This window comes from Plasmodium vinckei (genome assembly GCF_900681995.1).
Source record: "Plasmodium vinckei vinckei genome assembly, chromosome: PVVCY_07".
Taxonomy (NCBI): domain Eukaryota; phylum Apicomplexa; class Aconoidasida; order Haemosporida; family Plasmodiidae; genus Plasmodium; species Plasmodium vinckei.
In genome coordinates, this window is record NC_051299.1 from 174,700 (window position 1) to 192,068 (window position 17,369).

The 17,369-nt window shown below is 21.8% G+C and overlaps 8 protein-coding genes across 8 annotated transcripts; 3 read left to right on the forward strand and 5 right to left on the reverse strand.

The window, feature by feature from the left end:
* Positions 1–327: 327 nt before the first annotated feature.
* PVVCY_0700450 (conserved Plasmodium protein, unknown function) lies at positions 328–2,898 on the reverse strand (the record flags this gene model as incomplete). The annotated part of the gene is made up of 1 exon (XM_008628003.2): positions 328–2,898. One exon carries the CDS (start codon positions 2,896–2,898, stop codon positions 328–330), a length of 2,571 nt encoding a protein of 856 aa, XP_008626225.2.
* A 1,091-nt stretch (positions 2,899–3,989) lies between these two features.
* PVVCY_0700460 (conserved Plasmodium protein, unknown function) lies at positions 3,990–5,456 on the reverse strand (the record flags this gene model as incomplete). The annotated part of the gene is made up of 1 exon (XM_008628001.1): positions 3,990–5,456. One exon carries the CDS (start codon positions 5,454–5,456, stop codon positions 3,990–3,992), a length of 1,467 nt encoding a protein of 488 aa, XP_008626223.1.
* Positions 5,457–7,229: 1,773 nt separating this feature from the next.
* On the reverse strand, positions 7,230–8,393 carry PVVCY_0700470 (conserved Plasmodium protein, unknown function; the record flags this gene model as incomplete). Its single annotated transcript, XM_008628000.1, has 1 exon — positions 7,230–8,393. One exon carries the CDS (start codon positions 8,391–8,393, stop codon positions 7,230–7,232), a length of 1,164 nt encoding a protein of 387 aa, XP_008626222.1.
* Positions 8,394–9,440: 1,047 nt separating this feature from the next.
* PVVCY_0700480 (conserved Plasmodium protein, unknown function) lies at positions 9,441–10,280 on the forward strand (the record flags this gene model as incomplete). Its single annotated transcript, XM_008627999.1, has 1 exon — positions 9,441–10,280. The coding sequence occupies one exon, from the start codon at positions 9,441–9,443 to the stop codon at positions 10,278–10,280; it is 840 nt and encodes a 279-aa protein (XP_008626221.1).
* An 830-nt stretch (positions 10,281–11,110) lies between these two features.
* On the forward strand, positions 11,111–11,368 carry PVVCY_0700490 (cytochrome c oxidase assembly protein, putative; the record flags this gene model as incomplete). Its single annotated transcript, XM_008627998.1, has 1 exon — positions 11,111–11,368. One exon carries the CDS (start codon positions 11,111–11,113, stop codon positions 11,366–11,368), a length of 258 nt encoding a protein of 85 aa, XP_008626220.1.
* Positions 11,369–11,851: 483 nt separating this feature from the next.
* PVVCY_0700500 (protein KRI1, putative) lies at positions 11,852–13,732 on the reverse strand (the record flags this gene model as incomplete). The annotated part of the gene is made up of 1 exon (XM_008627997.1): positions 11,852–13,732. One exon carries the CDS (start codon positions 13,730–13,732, stop codon positions 11,852–11,854), a length of 1,881 nt encoding a protein of 626 aa, XP_008626219.1.
* Positions 13,733–14,785: 1,053 nt separating this feature from the next.
* On the reverse strand, positions 14,786–15,864 carry PVVCY_0700510 (conserved Plasmodium protein, unknown function; the record flags this gene model as incomplete). The annotated part of the gene is made up of 5 exons (XM_008627996.1): positions 14,786–14,807; positions 14,945–14,999; positions 15,140–15,295; positions 15,524–15,610; positions 15,819–15,864. 5 exons carry the CDS (start codon positions 15,862–15,864, stop codon positions 14,786–14,788), a joined length of 366 nt encoding a protein of 121 aa, XP_008626218.1.
* Positions 15,865–16,589: 725 nt separating this feature from the next.
* PVVCY_0700520 (conserved protein, unknown function) lies at positions 16,590–17,045 on the forward strand (the record flags this gene model as incomplete). Its single annotated transcript, XM_008627995.1, has 1 exon — positions 16,590–17,045. One exon carries the CDS (start codon positions 16,590–16,592, stop codon positions 17,043–17,045), a length of 456 nt encoding a protein of 151 aa, XP_008626217.1.
* Between the last annotated feature and the right edge of the window lie 324 nt (positions 17,046–17,369).

Genomic DNA, 17,369 nt, shown 5'->3' on the forward strand with positions numbered 1-17,369 from the left:
AAATTTCAAATAAACTTAAAATAAAATTTATAAATTAAAATTAATTAAAAAAAATAATATTGGCTTTGAGAACCAAGCCTGAACATTTTTCGAGGCATGCATTGTTAAAAAAAATGTCAAACAAGAAAATTAAATTATGCACAAAAAAATTAATAAAAAATAATGAAAAATAAACCGTTTAGTTATAGCAAATTTCAAATAAGCACAATGTACAACATTATGCATGTCTATAAAAATATATGTAGTTACTATTCATATTTTGAAATATAAACGGTTCTTTTTTAAAAAAAACATATCCATCTTATTTTTATATATTTCTATATATCTCTAATAAGCATCCATTTGCTTCCTATAATTTTTAACTTGAACATGATCTTTAATTTCACCATTTATGTATACACATCTCCTTAAATTTAATGAAAAGATCATACAATTTTTATTTTTAAAAATATGTTTAAATGTTTTTAAACAATTATATAAATTTGAAAAATTATCAAAATGTAGAATTATTGTCCTTCCATTATTGTTAATATTTAATGTTTTTTCTTTTAGTCTTTTATTTTTATTTTGATAAAAATCAGAAAATGTTTCAAAAACTTTTTCCTTTTCTTCAACACCATCATTACCATTTATAGGAATTTTCAATTCAATAATATTCTCATCTTTAAATTTTAAAAAACTTTTCTCTGATATTTCATATATATGCTCATAAACATCAAAATTGGTACTATTACACATATTATAAATATCATCACTGTTTTCAATTTTTATATCACTATTCCGTAGGAGAAACTCACATTTTCTTTTTCTCATCTCTTCATTTGTATTATTTTGTTCACTTTTTTCTTCATTCGTTTTTAATAACCCTCCTAATTTTTTACTCAAATTATTCTTTAAGTCTCGAAGACCCATAAATGTGTTGTCATTCTGATTAGGCACATTAACACTATTTAACCTATAACCAGTGTCTCTTTGCTTATTATTCATATCAAGTTTACACACGGACGCATTTAATAAAATGTATAAAATATTATATATATGTAAATGAAATGGTAAATGTGTTATTATCATAATATTTTTATTTATACATTTATCAACATATATTAATTTTTTATAACAAAAAATTCCAAAGATTCTTAAAAAATCACTAGTTGCTAAATTTACTGATTCTTTATCATAAAATTCTATTATTGCATAAAGTTGCGTATAATTATTAACATTGTTATTCACAGTATTTGGTGATTGTGCACTTTTATTTCGTCCTGTTTTTTTTTTTTTTTCTTTTTTTTTTTCACAATTTAATAAACCATTTTCTGTATCTTTATTATCATTTTTCACATTTGGACTTTTCTTTACATTCTCTGAAATAGCTTGTTCATTCAGTGAATTCAAATCAATTGTTTTAAGTCGGTCGTTAAAAAATTCTATATTTTTTATTTCACCACAAAAAGAAAAGGTTTCTTTAAGTTCTTCCCTTAACAAATCATAATTTATTATTGGTAAATTATAAGCAATAATAAAATTATTTTCATTAATATTTTGGTTTCCATCATTATCACTAAACTTAACATCAATATCATATACAATCTTATTATTATAGTTATTCTCATTATTTTTATGTTTACCATTATAATTATTGTCTTTTTGTTTTTTGCTGTTGTTTTCGTTTTCCAAATTTGTTGACTCATTTTCTATTACCATATTCCCTTCATTATCTTTATAATTACTTATAATTTGGTCATAATAAAATGTATTATTAATATCTTCTTCCTTTAAAATGTCAGATGATTGAATAAATAAACAAGTTAACACATCTTTATATTCTTTTGGACATATTTCATAAAAGGATTCGAAAAATTTTATTTTTCTTTGATCTGTTTTTTTTGTTAACTTATTATAATTTTTAATTATTTTCTTCACTTTTTTTATATCCGAATTTGAAAATTTATCATATATTTCATATAAAAAATTATTATATGCTAAAATATTTCCAAACATTAATAATGATTTATTTTCACTAACAAATCTTTCTATATCTTCTATTTTATCCAATTTATTTATTATTATATTATTTTTTACACCTATTTCTTGATATTCTTTAAAATATTTTTCTTTAATCATATTTTTATCTAATATAGGTGTAGCTAATTCATTTATATCGATTTTTTTTTTTTTTTTTTTTTCAACCATTTCCTTTTTTGGTTTTATCTTTTCCATTTTATCATTTTTTGTCTTTTTGGTTTTCGTATTCTTAACCTTTTCATGAACTATCTTATTTTCATTTTTTTTTTCATTATCCTTTTTAGTTATCTTAGTCTTCTTTTCCTTTGTACCTTCCTTTGATTTATTACCATTCTTGTGATTCTTTTTTTCAGTAATTCCATTTTCCTCTTTCTTTTTACTATTTTTTTCTTTTGCCTTTTTATTTCCGTTTTTTTTTCCAGTCTTTGTACTAGTACAGCTTTTGGAATTGCCTGGAACTTTACATTTTATATCCTCCACAGTATTATGGAAAATGTCTTTATCTTCATCATACTTACTTTCCTTACACCCATTAATATTAATTGGGTTATCTAATATATTTTCTTTTGTATGATTCTCATTTACACTCTTTAATTCACTGATGTTGGTATATCTTCTTGTATATATTTTTTTCAAATATGTAATACCTCGATTTTGATCATACTTATAAAGGTTATTATAATAAGTATAGGGAATATTATTGTTATATAATTTAAAATTGTGAAAACTATTCGAACAAAAAAAACATTTATTTTTGAATTTATTAACAAAATTCCTGTTCAATTTAACATGATTTATATTGTAAAGATTCTTAAACGAAGACGAATTTGTAACACAAGATAATAAAAATTTATCAAAATTTTTTTTTTTTTTCATTATTTTATTTTTACATAATTCATATTTATATGTATGAAAAAATAATTATTTCATCCTCTTATCAAAAAAATATATATTTATTTTTTCCTTTTATAAGTTTTTTCATTGGGTTTTGTTTGCCTTCTTTTCCTTCAAAACATAGTTGCTACATTTTTAAGAATACAATTTTTACAAAAAAAGGAAAACAAATTAACCAACAGTAAGATTATCTATTATTTATTTATTTTTTATTTATTATAATTTTTACTATTCCCCAAATATCGAAAAATATATTGAAGGAAATGTTTTATACATTTACTGATGTTGTTTTTGTGCAATAAAATTACTGTATTTATCAAAAAAATTTCTATAAAAATCTAGCGACCTTCCTTTCGATTATCCATCATTTTTTATGTGCTATTATGAATATATATATAATATTGTGTAGCTTTATTAACATAATACTCGTTGCAGAATATTAAATATATCTTTTTGTAAATTATTCGATAAGTAATTTTTAAATAAGGGCATTCATCCAATTTTTTATTTAATCCACATAATATAATTGAAGAAGAAAAAAAATATGTTAAATATATTCTAGACTATTTGTTATGCATTCAAATAGCAAACAACCTTTTCCACTTTCTCTTATTATACCTTTATTGAAATAGTAACTGTAAAGAATATGCATATTGTATTATACACAAATGGATGTTTGCTTTGTTTACACATTTTTTCTAACGAAATAGCTTTTTCTTATTACTATATGCCTAGGAATTAATCCCTATTTTAATATGGAATATTTCTAATAATGTTTTTAATTTCGAACTTATAGGTGTGTTAAAATACAATGTTACGTATATATACATATATATAGTTAATGATAATAGTATAGACTAATGGTACAGAATATTATGAAATGCAAAAAATATATATATATGCATATTATCATAGAATAAATAAACAGATACACATATTTGTGTATGCATATATTTATTTGCATTTCAGGATATATGCATGTAGATACGCAATCAAAGTTCACATATGTCCATATATGAGCATGCCAACATAAAAACAAAAAATAAAATTAATCATACTAAACATATATCCATTTAGGCTTCAACTTTTAATTTACTCAACTTCTTATTACCTAATTTAACTTCGAAATGCAATCCTGCATTCTCTGCAGAAGTGATAGCTTCAAGTAGTTCTTCTTCATTTTGAGCTGTTCTTAATAAATCCCTTATTTTTTCATCCTTTATAAATTTATTTACTTTTTTTTTATTAAAAAAATTATGTTTTTTTTTTCTTTTTAATTTTTTATCAATCGATATCATTTGGGAGGATAGATGATATAAATTGTCTTCCATACTTCCCATATATTGAGGGAAATAATTTGTCATTGTGTTATTAAAATTGTATTTATACAATCCTATTTTGTAGTTATTTTTCAATTTTTTTTCAAAAATACCGTATGGCATTTTATCATTTCCTTTTCTTTGTATAAAACTACCTGTATTGGGAAGTCCACCATACATCATGCTTGTATCATTACTGTACCCTCGACCATAATCATTGCTCATTATCCTATTATAATTTATTTCATCATTATGAATTATAGTATTTAAATGATTTATTTTAGGATTTTTTTTCATAGTATTTAATCTGTTAAAAGTTGTATTAGATGTTGAGGTGACATAAAAGTCTGTTAGTTGTACATTATCTGTGTCGTTGTATATACTAGTTTTTGTTTTCTTTAATCGATCATAAGGGCTCATATAATTATAATAATAATTAGTATTATAATTTTTTGTATCATTTTTATATAATAACCTTGCATGGTCATAAACATTGCGTACATTTCCACTTTTGAAATGACTACTTCCATTTTTCAAAAAATCCAATCGTTTTGATCTTCTTCTCATTATTTTTTTATTACTTTTTTCAATATCAATGTTTTTTGATGGAGTATTGAAATAATTTGTTGATAAATTACTTTTTAACAAATTATTCTTAAATGTTTCATCCTCATCTTTATAAATATATATTTTTTTTTTTTTTTTTTTCGATGACAATTTTTCTATATCTATTTTTTTAGTAATTTTTTGCATTCTTTTTATTAATTCAATACTAACCATAATGGTTTTATTATCTTCATTATTTGTTTCATTAAGTTCGTTTGATTTATTTTTCTCCAAATTGGTATTTGGGTTTTCAAGATCTGGATTATTAGTATCGTCTTCTCTTTTTGTTGCATTGTCTTCTTCATTATTTTTTCCTAGATTTTTCGCATTGTTATTAGACTCATCAACATTTTCTTCATCTTCAATTTCTGGAAATTGTTTAGCAATTTTTGCCAACTTTAACAACTGAGTTTGAACTATTCTATATTTTTTTCGAATATTCCGTCTTATCTCTTTTATATTATTATCATATATACAAGATCTATATGTGTCTGCTTTTGTCAAAATGTTTTGTTTGTTTTCACTTTCTACCCCTTTTTCTTTCGATGGATTATTTTCAATATTTTCAGATTCCACATGTAGAGACAGATCCTCATTCGAAAATATATTCCACATTTTAAACAAATTATATATAAATTGAAATATATATAATTAGTAATATTGATTTGTATAAAAATATACAAAAAATAAATATAAAAAATGTTTATCCTAATATATAAGTAATTATTAGGACTAATTTATGTTACCCACACAACAAAGGTAAGAAATATGCTAAATAACTACATGATATAGAAGCATATGAATGCATATATTAAACATATATATTATATGCATGTTAATTTTTTCAATACTTATTCCTACTAAATTATAGTATCTTGTAAGTACAACATTTTTCAAGGTATGTAATATTTACATACACATGATACCTATCCTATTTTACATGTTTTATTTTTTTTTAAAACTATTTCTATGAACACTATACACAAAAAAATATATATGCACACATAATAAATGTAATAAAACATATATATAATAAATTAATAAAATTTTCTATACATGATTATATATCCACACATTTGCGGAACACATTTTTTTTATTATATTTTTTTTTTTAGAACTAAGATCAATTAATGTACATACTCTACACGAACAATTTTTTAGATCATGCACATTTCTGATATAAAAATTTCAAAAAGCACTATTATATTAATCATTATAATTATTTATTTTGGCTACTTGCTTTCTTAATATTATTCATTTCATTAAATTCAAAAATAATATTTCATCACAATCTTTTTAAATTTATTATTATGTATATATGTACATATTTTTGTTTCATATTACAATTATTAACACACACAACAATGACATTAATAGGGATAAAAATATAAGTATTACATTTCTTTCTTTTTATTCTCCATTTTTTTGTAAATATACAACATACTTTAATATCGGTCTTACCCCTTCATAAAGCATGTGTAACTACATTAATCAAAACTTTTATAATTTTTTTCATCTTTTTAAATTAAAAATAATTTATATATAAACATATTCATGTTCTATAATTTAGAATGTTTCATAAAATTTCGAAAATTGGATATACGTTAATAGTTTATATTTTATCAATAATAAATTCATAAATTTGTTATATAAATTATTCACTACATTTCAATAATAAAATAACATAACTTTATATTATGTTCTGTTATTATTATATTTTATTCGTATGAGAAAATATAGGATTGATGTTATTTTCAATTTTTCCAATTTTCCAAATGTATTACACACCAAATTAACCGATTTTTCAAAAAATTACATATATTTGTTGTATATATATTTAATTAAAAATTATATATATATTTTTGTAGGAACATATTATTTCCTAATATATATTCTTGACATTTCATATATTAATTTATTTGGAAAAAACTTAAGAAATATACAAAAATACTAATATACTGTTTTAAATAATATAAAAATAAGCACACATATACATTCGCATGAATTATGCATTAAAAATATAGTGAATGGTAAAGCATATCCATTTATACAAATAAAAATTCAAATTGTTGTAAAATGAATTATATTAATTAGATCAAAATATTTATTTCATAACATGTAATGAAAAATATAAAATAATTTACTACTACAACACATTTATTGTGTTTTATATTTCTTTTGCTTATCAAATATTTATTTTATATATAAGAAAAATATATACGCATGTACATCCACTGGTCAGTTGTCTTGCTAATATAAAAGGCTTTTTACTTTATCACCTTTAGATAGCATATTTTATATATGCATACTTCTTTTTTGGAAGTTATCATTTTCTATTTCTATCTAATACTACCATTTTGCATCTCCTTTTTTTCTTTCCCTTTTGGTCTATAAATTATCATCATCATTATTTTCATATTCTTCATTTTGTTCGGTCACATCATCATCTTTTAGCATTTCTTTTTTGCTTATTTTTTCCTCATCTTCAGCTTGTTTTTTAATTTTATTTAAATTTATTACACCTCCATTTTCTTTTGCATTTTCCTTTTTTCCATTAACAAAAACTTGAGTCCCCTTCTCATCGGGTTTAATATGAACCCTTAGTAAATTATCCTTTTTGATATTTTTAAATGATTCATTATCAATATTATCTAGATTTATTAATATACCCTTTATTTTAAAATTTGCACAAAATGAGGCTTCAGTCAAACTGTTAACCCATGATAATGTTTTTAGTTTGTTATTTGTACAAAAAATTTGATCAACATTTTTATAAACAAAAGAAAAACATTGTTCAACATTTCCAATGATTTTAATAGGTAATTCTATAATATTTAATAAATAAGTCATCTTTTTTTTTTTTTTATAAAATATAGAAAAACCATTATGATTAACTATTCCTTGAACATTGTCTATAGAATGTTTTAATCCATTTGATGATGACACAAATTTTAATTTTCCTGTTTTCGATATATTACATTTTTTATAATCTTCATAATTGCTCAATTGACTTTTATTTATATATTTTTTTAATTCCATTGCTTTATTTTCTAAATACTCTGCTTTTCTATTTAAGGAATGTATTTCTTCTAAATTATGTTCTAACATATTTTTAGTTATTTCATCATCATCATCTTGGTAATTATCATTAGTTTTGTCTTTTCGATTTTTTAAATTATTTAATGCACGATTATATGATTCTTTTATTTTTTTTGCAAGTTTTCTTTTGTTTTTGGATTGTTGTAATAGAGATTTAACTTCATCCTCTAACGATGCATCATATTCATTTTGTATTAGACTATCATATTCATCATTATTCTTATAATAACTATTATAATCATCAATCTTATTTTTAATTACCTTCAAATTACTAGTTATAAAATTACTAACAATATTATTTACGTTGCTCTTTATATCATTGGGGGCTACTTTATCAAAGTTATACAACTTATGTGTTGCATAAGATACAGGGGAAAGAGATTGGCATATTCCATTTCTTATTAACAGACAAGACAAAAATAATATGTATGAAATCTTTATTGATTTTTTCATTTTTATTTCTTTTCAATAGATAAATAGCAAAATATAATAAACCAAAATTATTTAATTTATTCAAAAAATATTATTATGTATGAACAGCTAGTAATTATTCTTTGGCAAACTATGCGTATATATAATAAATAAAAAAAACGGAACAAAAATATTCGAATTTGTTAAACTATAACACTTATGTGTTAGTTTTATATTAGTATAATAACAAATGTAGTTTCTACATATAGACATATATTTTTTAGCTGGACATATAATATTCCTTACTTTATAGCAACGAACAAAAATTAAGGTATCCAAAATGAAATTTAACTTAAACAAATATATTGACAATATATATTAATATTTTAATTAACAAAACAAAAAAAATATAGAAAAACTATAAACAAACATATAATTATTTTTTTATATCAAAATTTGAAATAATTTTATTATTTCCACAGCTAGCTGGATGTTGTTTTTTTTTTATCCTATTTCCTTATAAGAATTTTAGTTGTGTGCAAGTGTATATATGATTCTTTATGCTTCTAAGAATAAATGCATATATACGGGAATATCCATTATTATATACCCCTGTAAATACACAATTTTTTTCATTGAATAAGCCACATTATATTGCTATTTATGTATATTATAAATATCCATGATATTTATTTATTTTTTTATATGTGCATACTTTCATTCACCTATATTCCCTTTTTCCAATTACCCCAGAAATAAAAATATGAATGTATGCACAAACAAAAGTAGTATGATCTTTATATTACCACAGGAAACGCATAAAACGGTGTGCTTTATTTATTATGTAAAATGTGTATATGTCTAAATAAATAAAATAAAAATATTATTTTAATTCCGATAAGAGATGAAATAAACAAAAAATTACAACATATATTTTCTATGTTATATACAAATTGCTTTTACAATTCAACTTGATTTTTTTTGTGATATATTAATTATTTTTGAAAATTTTCATTTTTTAACAGCAAGTCTACATTTTTGTTCCATATTTTTTTGTCATTGTAAATCATAAAAAAATAAAATATAACAATGAAAATCCTTGTGTCTATTTCCTTTGTTTGTTTAGTAGCCTTTTGTAATGGCCATAAAAATTTCTCAAGAAGAAATAACTACTTGCAATATTTGAGATCTCAAACATTTATGCAAGAAAAACCTAAATTAACAAATTTTAATGGTAACCATTCAGAAGACATAACTGAATTTGATATACATGATGACGATGAGTATAACAGTTTTAAAAATGACAATGATATGAAAGAGGGTAATCAGTTAGAGTTTAAAAATCTAGAGAAAGAATTAAATACTAATGATGTTAGTAATCCTGATAGTATAAATATTATGGGAAGTGGAAAAGAATGCTCTGTTAATGAAAAAGGAGAATTAGACGTTTCAATAAATTCACGAGATATTTTTAATTTAATTAAATATATGGTCGAAATAACATCAAATAGTATAATAATTAAAGATATTAAAAATTCAAATGTTGTTAAAGAATTGACATATGACCATATTAAACTACCAATCGAAACCATTGAAGAAACACGAGAATGTTGGAGTGTTAAATTTAATAAAGAGAAAATTATATTTTGTGAGAAAAATAAACAAAACAGAGATAAATGGGTTAAAGATATATTAAAAGCTCTATTTTGTTATAATACAAATAATCTAACAATTGAAAATAATCAAAAAGTAAATAAACAAAAATCCGATATACCAAAACATTCAACTGTTGATGAAAGAATTCAAAACTTAAAAGAAACATTAACTAATGATAAGAACAATTTAGATAAACAAAAAAGCACAAAACATAATAACAATATTGTAATTTCCAATTTAAAAAACAACAATCCAACTATTTCTCTTAAATGAATGTTATCTACATAGTTAAAACGAATAGGGGAAAAATCTCCAAAATGCTACATAAATAGTTGCTTATTTTTCCTTAACTATTTTGTTATTTCATCATTTTTCGATTCCTTTGATATTTTTATTTAGTATACATATATTGTGTGTCATGCTGTAACTGTTTTGTATTGCTATATTTTTTTACATTGCATTTTTTTAATTAAAATAACGTATTATCACTGCAATCAATTTTCATTTTGTCATATAATTAAGTTAAAAATATTTTAATTTAAAAAAAAACGAAAAATTATAGAACTATATCTTGATATGCCCAATATATATTTTAAAATGAAATATATATTTTATTGATATATATTAATGAAAAAGTTAATAGAAAAATTTTCCTTTTTCATTATTTTAAAAATATGTAGAGATATTTTTATCCTTCATATGTCAATAATAGCTCACCAAATATTACATACAGACATATATACAAAATAATGTTTGGCCTTTATCATTTAATTTCCAATTGCCTTTTCTCTTAATGGGAAATTATGTAAACATTTCCCTCATATATTTATTTTTATTTATTAATTTTTTTTAAAATAATGACAGACAAGAATACAAACCATAATTATCTTCCTGTTATTTACGTTTTGGATTAGAATAATAAAAAAAATATTTTAAAGAATTATATATTTTTACATTTCTATATGCACACAAATATGTGTATACAATGTGTGATATGAATAAAATTAAAATTTTAATTCATTCAAATAAACTATTGAAAAAGTATATCATTTGTTCTTACCGAAATACATCCATATAATAGTTAAATTTTTATTTTTTTGAATATGCTTAACATAAACTCAGACACCCCTCATAGAAAAGCATCAAATTCATGTAAGCAAATATTAAACGACATGATAGCATGCTATCAAAATACGGTTTGTTATAAAAAAGGAGATAGAACTTTTGAAGAATGTTTACATAATCATAATTTAGACGAAGTTGATGAAAGTTGTATTATTTTGAGAAAAGCATATGCTCAATGCCGTCGAAATATGTTGAATGGAAACTACAAAATGATGGGAAATCCATTATCAAGATAATTGGCAATGAGTTTGACAACAAAAAATCGAAGAAAAAAACAAAGAAAAAAAAAGAAAAAATATGGTAAAAAGGTGAACAAAATTAAAAAAACAAAATTAATTAAAACATAAAACATTCTATATAATACAATAAATATCCCACAAGGACAAATATGTATTATGCAAATTTTGTTTCATTAGTTTATTTAAAAAATTAATGACGAAATTAAAGGTGTGTCACATAAACAGACAAAAATGTATTTGCAAAATCGAACCATTGCAATTTCACAATTTTGTATACTTCCAATTTTTTTTGTTTATTCATTTTTATGTTTGTATTTGTATATATCCTTCCTTTTTCCTCTTCCATTTTCGAGCATTTAAAAGAATATAAATATGTAATAAGTACATATATTTATTTGGTTTTTTATATCTTTAAAAACTTCGTATTGCTACAAATTTTAATTTAATTGTTTATATACATTGCATATACCCCTCGAATATTTACTTCTTTTTTGGCTTTCGATCAGATGACTTTTTTTTGTTTTGGTAATATGGAGATATTTTTTTCATAGGTACTATTTCATCTAATTTTGTATCATCCGTTTTTAATATAAAATCAGTTGTTAAATTAAATGCTTTGGGTTTTACTTTAATATATTTATATCTTATAGGCATATCATCAATTAAATCTTCATACCCACTAGAATCATTTTCCAAGTATTCTATTTCATTACTTTGATTTTTTTTTCTTTTCTTTGTTTTTCCATTTATGTTATTCTGATCATGCTCACTATTATTGCCATCTTCATAATTCGCAGGTGGTTCACAATATATAGGTACTAACATTTTTTTCAATGGATGTTCATGCTCTCCCTTTTTAAAACATTTTTTACATAAAGTAAAATTATCGCAAGTATTACATTCAAATACATAACTTAAGGGCATAATTGCATATTGGCATTCATCACATAAATACCATAAATCATTATCACTATGCTCTTTGGTATTTTTATTATTAGCTTTATGTTGTTCTAAATTTTTTGAATTATCATTTTTATTATTCACTCCTTTATTATTGCTACTTTTATTAAGTACCGCGGTATTCGTATCTTTGTTATTTTCTTTATTTTTTAACTCTTCTAAAAGCATTTTTCTTTTTAATTCTCTTTTTTTTATTCGTTTTTCTTTTTTTCGATCTCTTTTTTTTTTTTTTTTTTCATTTTCTTGTCTTACACTATTATCTATTTTTCTTGGTGCAGAATTTATAATATTACCATTTTGTTCTTCAAATCGAAAATTATATGTTTTTTCAAATCTTTCAGATTTTTCTAATTCTTCATCATCTATTTCATCTATCTCTTCATAAATATTATGAATTTTATCTTCTCTCCACAATTCTTTTAATATATAATCTCTTAAAAACTCTTCATCTTTATTTAAATTATCTTTCCAATATTCTTTTAATAAATTATCATTTTCTTTAACATGGTTTGATGTGCTAAGAAAATTTTCAAAATATTTTTTTTCTTCTAATATTTCATTTTCTGTCTTTTCTTTTATTGTAAAAAAGTCGCCTTCATTTTCATCATTATTTTTTGCATATTCCTCATCAGCAATTTTGCATGCTTCAAGGATTTTTTTTTTTAATTCATCTTGTTCATCAAAATAGCTTTTTCGATTTTTTGAAGAATATGCTTCTTTTTCTTTATTAAGAAGATTTTCCTCTTCATTATCAAAAGCTTGTGATCCTTCCTTTAGTAATATATCTTTGTAAAATTCTGAATAATTTATGCTATTCTTCTTTTCATTTTCATTATTATCATTTTTTTTATTTCCCTCCTCATCGCTCTCTTTTGATACATCATCCTTTGACGTATCCGTATCAAAATCACTGTCATGAAAAAAGCAGTCATCTTTTTTATTTAATAAATTAGAATCTTTACTTTTTAATTTAAGTAATAAATTAGAGAACTTTTTTTTAAATTTCGATGTTAATAATAATCCATCATGGTCTTCATCACTACTCGAGCTGTTTTCAGCACTCGACGAAGACTCTGATTCTTCTATTTTTTCTTTTTCTTCTGTATTTTTATCTATATATTTTTTACTTTTCTTACTTCCTTTTTTCTCATTAATCATTTTGTCACTTTCAGTAGATTCCCCATTTTCAAAATCATCAGATTCCTCTGCATTCAGATCATTACTATTACCAGTTCGTTCATTTTTCTTATTTTTCTTATTTTTCTTATTTCCATCATTAGTCTCATTTTTTCTCTTTTTATTCATAGTAAAATCTTTTGTTTCACTGGTTTCTCCATTTTCTTCAATACATTCTTCTTCTTCCTTTCCCAAAACAACATCGTTTTGTACAATTTCTTTCATTGTCTTCTCAAAAATGGGATATTTATATTACTACTAAGTACATATGCGCATAAATACAGCGACGTATATGTATTGTGAACTTATTAATTATATTTTATCTACTACCCAATGATAGCATACTTTTAAATATTGCCTTATTACTTATATTATCATCTATGTGAATATTTAATTTTATAAAAATATATAGACTATTATATATTATACTATATAACCTTTATGTTGTTTTTTGTTCGCTATGAACTAAATCTTAAGGGCCACATAAAAAATATGCATATATTTTTATTGAATTTTAATACTGAAACAGTATATTCCCATTTTTTCTAAATTATATCAAAATATTTTTTTTGCTTCATGATAAAGCATTATATAATAATTAAAAAAATAATAACATCATAATTTTTTATTCTTTAATTTCTATCCTTTTATAAGATATATTATTATTTTTTTTACTTGAAAAAAGTGAAGATATATCATTTATTTTTTTTTATATTATATACACGCATAAATTAATATATTTTTTTTATGAATTTTTTTTATAGTATCCATTTAAATTTAATCTGTTTGTCGTTCTGCTACATTTTTAATTTTACCAAATAAAAGGGAAAACATAAAACGAAAAAAGGAAATCGTTTAAAAAATATAATAAAATATACTTTAATTTATATTAAACATAAGCTATTGAATAAAATTATGGAAAAAAGTGGCAACGATAATGAAACAAGTATTATATGATCAAGTACACTTTGTATAGTATATAATATAAATATGGCTATATGTTGTTTATTTTTAAATAAGTTAAATGGACTAATATTCCATTATATAAGTTTTTATAAACAAAAAAAATAATAATAAAATAAATATATGTACAATAAAACCATAACAGATTATCCCAAAATAGCATAGGATATAATAAAATATTAATTGTATAAAATTAAAAAATAATAAAAAAATAAAATACATAATATATGAAAATAAATTTATGGTAGCAGAAAAAATTCTGCGAATAGTTACATAAACATTATTCCATGTTTATATTATTTTTTTATTTTCGAATTATAGTCTATATGCATCATCCCTAAAAATTTATTTAAAAATAAAAAAAGTATACAAATGTATAAAAATTGTCTATAAATCCAACTATATTATAAAATATAATAATATTCACAAAATTATATCATTTTTGTATTTCTTATTTCTTTTTTTCTTTATTACAATGGCTGAAAGGGCATTCTTAAAGCAACTGGATCATAATATTTGCATAAATTTCCTAAATAAAAAATATATAAATAAATAAATAAAATGAACAAACAACTATTTAAACCATTTTATGGGGGAATAAGACGATCCCCATTTTATCTTTCCAAATCATCTTATGTCTTATACATATGCACACAGATATATACATACCTATATATTTCATTGATAAGTTGTAGCCTGTGTCATTATAAAACAACATTTGTTTTTCCATAAATCTTCTTCTACTTTCGTTTGACACATGCATTGTATCAAAATATGATATTTTAAGAAATCGATATAAATAATAGGTTCCATAATAAAACATTCCTGAATATAGAAAAAGTGTAAAAAGATAAACCATAAGATATATTTTTTTTAAAAACCTTCAATCATTATATATAACTTAGTATCATATTATGTGAAACACAATATATATAATAATTCCAATACTTAAAACAATCATAAGCAGTTGAAAACGATTCCAATAAATAATTCAAAATGAATCTTAAAAATGAAACTATCACATTTTATATTATCATTATGATAAATCTGTACCTCCACATATTCCAAACAAAATACTGTGTGTTATGCTAGGGCCTTTAAGACTTGTGAAAACTCTACTACAACATCTTCCGCAAAAGCCTGAAATAATGATCATATTTATAATGAGTAAAAGTATATATAAAAAATATAAAGTGTAACAATAGTATATGCTCAACTATCACACACATACATAAATATATATAAACAATTCCTAAATAAGTTACAAGACTTTAAACTCATATTTTAATTTTTCTTTTATTTCTTAATATGCATTTTTTCAATGTATAATGGATATATGGTATATTACCCTTCTTTTTTTTTTTCTCCCCTCCTTCGAGTACCTTATCTTTCATTTTCACAATTTGGAGTTTTAGTATTTAGTAAAAACTTAAAAAATATAGTTAGGCATAATTAAAATTTATTTTGTATATTTCTCATGAACATATTTTTAAATCAAGCATTCTAACTAAAAGTTCTGTACACGAACAAGTTATACTAATTTAGCTAAAGTAACAATATCTTAATTTATTCCAAAAAATAAAATTTATAACATTCATACAGTTAATGTAAATCATAAAAAGGTGTAAAATATCATTAAAATAAGCATATACAATTATTTATATATATTATATATATGCATTCAAAATATGAATTATTTTTTTATTCCGCATTTTTATATGTAATTTGTTTGGGAAAGTGTAGGTGAATTAATAAAAAGCATATAAATAATTATATTTAAAAAATTAAAACGAGGCATAAGAAAAATATAGCAAAATTAAATATGCTCCCTTTAATGTTTACACCTTTACTGTTTATTTTTAATTATTTTTTTTTTCATTTTTATTTCAACTAACACAATTTACCATAAATATAATTATTTATTTTTATGCCTTTAAAATATGCTCTAAAGAGTTGTAAATGTATAAATATACAATTATTGTTCCATATAAAGTAGCTAAATAAATCGAGACAATATATATGTATGTATACACACATAACATTTGTTTTTATTCAAATAACACACAACAAATATTAGCTAGTACCCAATTGTATACAATATCTATGTATATATGTTATTATGTCAAAAAAAAAAAAGAATTCAAAAAATAAAAATGTTTCGAAATATTTTGATCCAAAAATTATTACAATCATCTTGCTACTTTCTTGTTACTTTTGTTACCATATATTTGGCAGTGCGTATATAATAATTGTTTTAATTCTTATCATATTTCTAAATCTAGATTATAGTAAAACTACAAATGGCCAATCCATAAGTGCTTACTCGATATTCAACAAAGATAAAAGATATTTAATTGGTGACTTACGAATGAATCAAATTGAAAATGAATTGAGACATACCAAACCTACTACTTATGATGATAGTGACAACTTTTTAAGATACGACGATATTCAAAGAAACAATATATATATAAAAGGAAATTCTAAGTATAACAATAAATTATGTACTTGTGGGTCTAATAAAAAATTTAAAAAATGTTGTGGCCGAATAAAGAATGACTCATCCGACTATTGACTATTCACATCAAAAAAGGACAAAGAAAAATATATAATAAATCACATAAAAATTAATAGCTCGAGCTTTATACAAATTTTTATTTACAAAAATATAAAATATTAAAAACAAACAAAAGTTTTATAAATTATTGTTTTTACAAAAAAATTATGTTACACCGAAAAAACAATATATATAAGGCTATAAACGCCTATTTATAAAAATATTATAATCATTTATTTTTCAATTTATTTGACTGTTATTCCATCCTTTTTTACAACTTTATTACAAAATTATGCTATACATATTCTGATTGTTTTTGTTTAATCTTTTTACATATCTAAT